The sequence below is a fragment of the Calidris pugnax genome, unplaced genomic scaffold (assembly GCF_001431845.1).
Source record: "Calidris pugnax isolate Ruff unplaced genomic scaffold, ASM143184v1 scaffold1058, whole genome shotgun sequence".
Classification (NCBI taxonomy): Eukaryota; Metazoa; Chordata; class Aves; order Charadriiformes; family Scolopacidae; genus Calidris; species Calidris pugnax.
Window position 1 is genome coordinate 13,933 of NW_015092337.1, and position 1,258 is coordinate 15,190.

General features: G+C 65.0%; 1 protein-coding gene across 1 annotated transcript in view; it reads right to left on the reverse strand.

Moving 5' to 3' along the window:
- Window positions 1-965: 965 nt before the first annotated feature.
- Window positions 966-1,258, reverse strand: part of LOC106900323 (rap1 GTPase-activating protein 1-like) — a gene marked incomplete at its 3' end in the record, with an annotated part of 12,618 nt that continues 12,325 nt past the window's right edge. The window contains exons 9-10 of the mRNA XM_014962338.1: window positions 1,207-1,253; window positions 966-1,095 (exon numbers count right to left, since the gene is read on the reverse strand). Coding sequence (XP_014817824.1) covers window positions 966-1,095; window positions 1,207-1,253 — 177 coding nt within the window. The remainder of the gene's footprint in view (window positions 1,096-1,206; window positions 1,254-1,258) is intronic.

Here is a 1,258-nt window from a genome sequence, read left to right on the forward strand (position 1 = left end):
GCCCCTCTGCCCTATAGATGCCTCTTCCCAACACCCATGGGTGCCCCTGGAGCTTTTGGAAACCATAGATAACCCCCCCTCCCAGGACCCAGGGGTGCTCTGCCAGCCCCCTGCATCCCCTAGACACCCCCCAGCACCCATGGGGTGTGCTGATAGCCCCATAGGTGCCCCATAGATGCCCACTAGCACAAAGGGGTGGCCTGCTAGCCCCTCTGCCCTATAGATGCCCCCCAGCACCCAGGGCTGCCCTACAAGCCCCTCTGCCCTATAGACACCCCTTAGCACCCAGGGGTGCCCCCCCAACCCCTCTGTCCTATAGATGCCCCTTAGCACCCAGGGGTGCTCTGCCAGCCCCCTGCATCCCCTAGACACCCCCCAGCACTCATAGGGTGTGCTGGTAGCTCTTGTGCCCTATAGATGCCCCTAGCACCCAAGGCTGCCCTACAAGCCCCTCTGCCCTATAGATGCCGCTTCCCAACACCCATGGGTGCCCCTGGAGCTTTTGCAGCCCCCTAGACACCCCCCAGCACCCATGGGGTGTGCTGGTAGCTCTTGTGCCCTATAGATGCCCCCCAGCACCCATGGGTGCCCCTGGAGCTTTTGCAGCCCCCTAGACACCCCCCAGCACCCATGGGTGCCCCTGGAGCTTTTGCGACCCCCTAAATACCCCCCAGCACCCATGGGGTGTGCTGGTAGCTCTTGTGCCCTATAGATGCCCCCCAGCACCCGTGGGTGCCCCTGGAGCTTTTACATCCCACAGACATCCCCCCACCAGCACCCAGAGGTGCTCTGCCAGCCCCTGCCCCCCACAGATGCCCTCAGGCACCCATGGGTGCCCCACCAGCCCTTACACCCCGTGGGGGTGCCCCAAGACCCCCTACACCTCTATTCCCCCCCCAGAGCACCCATGTGTTTGCCAAACCCATGCCCCTCCATGCCCCCCCCAGCACCCATGGGTGCCCCACCTGCTGGGCGTCCCCCTCGGTGTAGGGCAGCTTGGTGGAGACGTGGAACATGATCTCCTTGTCGCGGAAGTGGCAATAGACCGACTCGCTGCCCGTCTGCCCGTGGGTCACGTCCAGCCCCCCCCGAAACCTGCGGGGAGAGATTTTGGGGGTGGGATGGGACGGACACGACAGACACCCTGAGCCTGGGACCCATGGGTGCCTCCTTCTCCCCCCACCCCAACCCCCCCCCATCCCACACCCCTTGAAGTCCCGCACCCGCCCCCGCTGACCCACCACCCCCAGGAACTCGG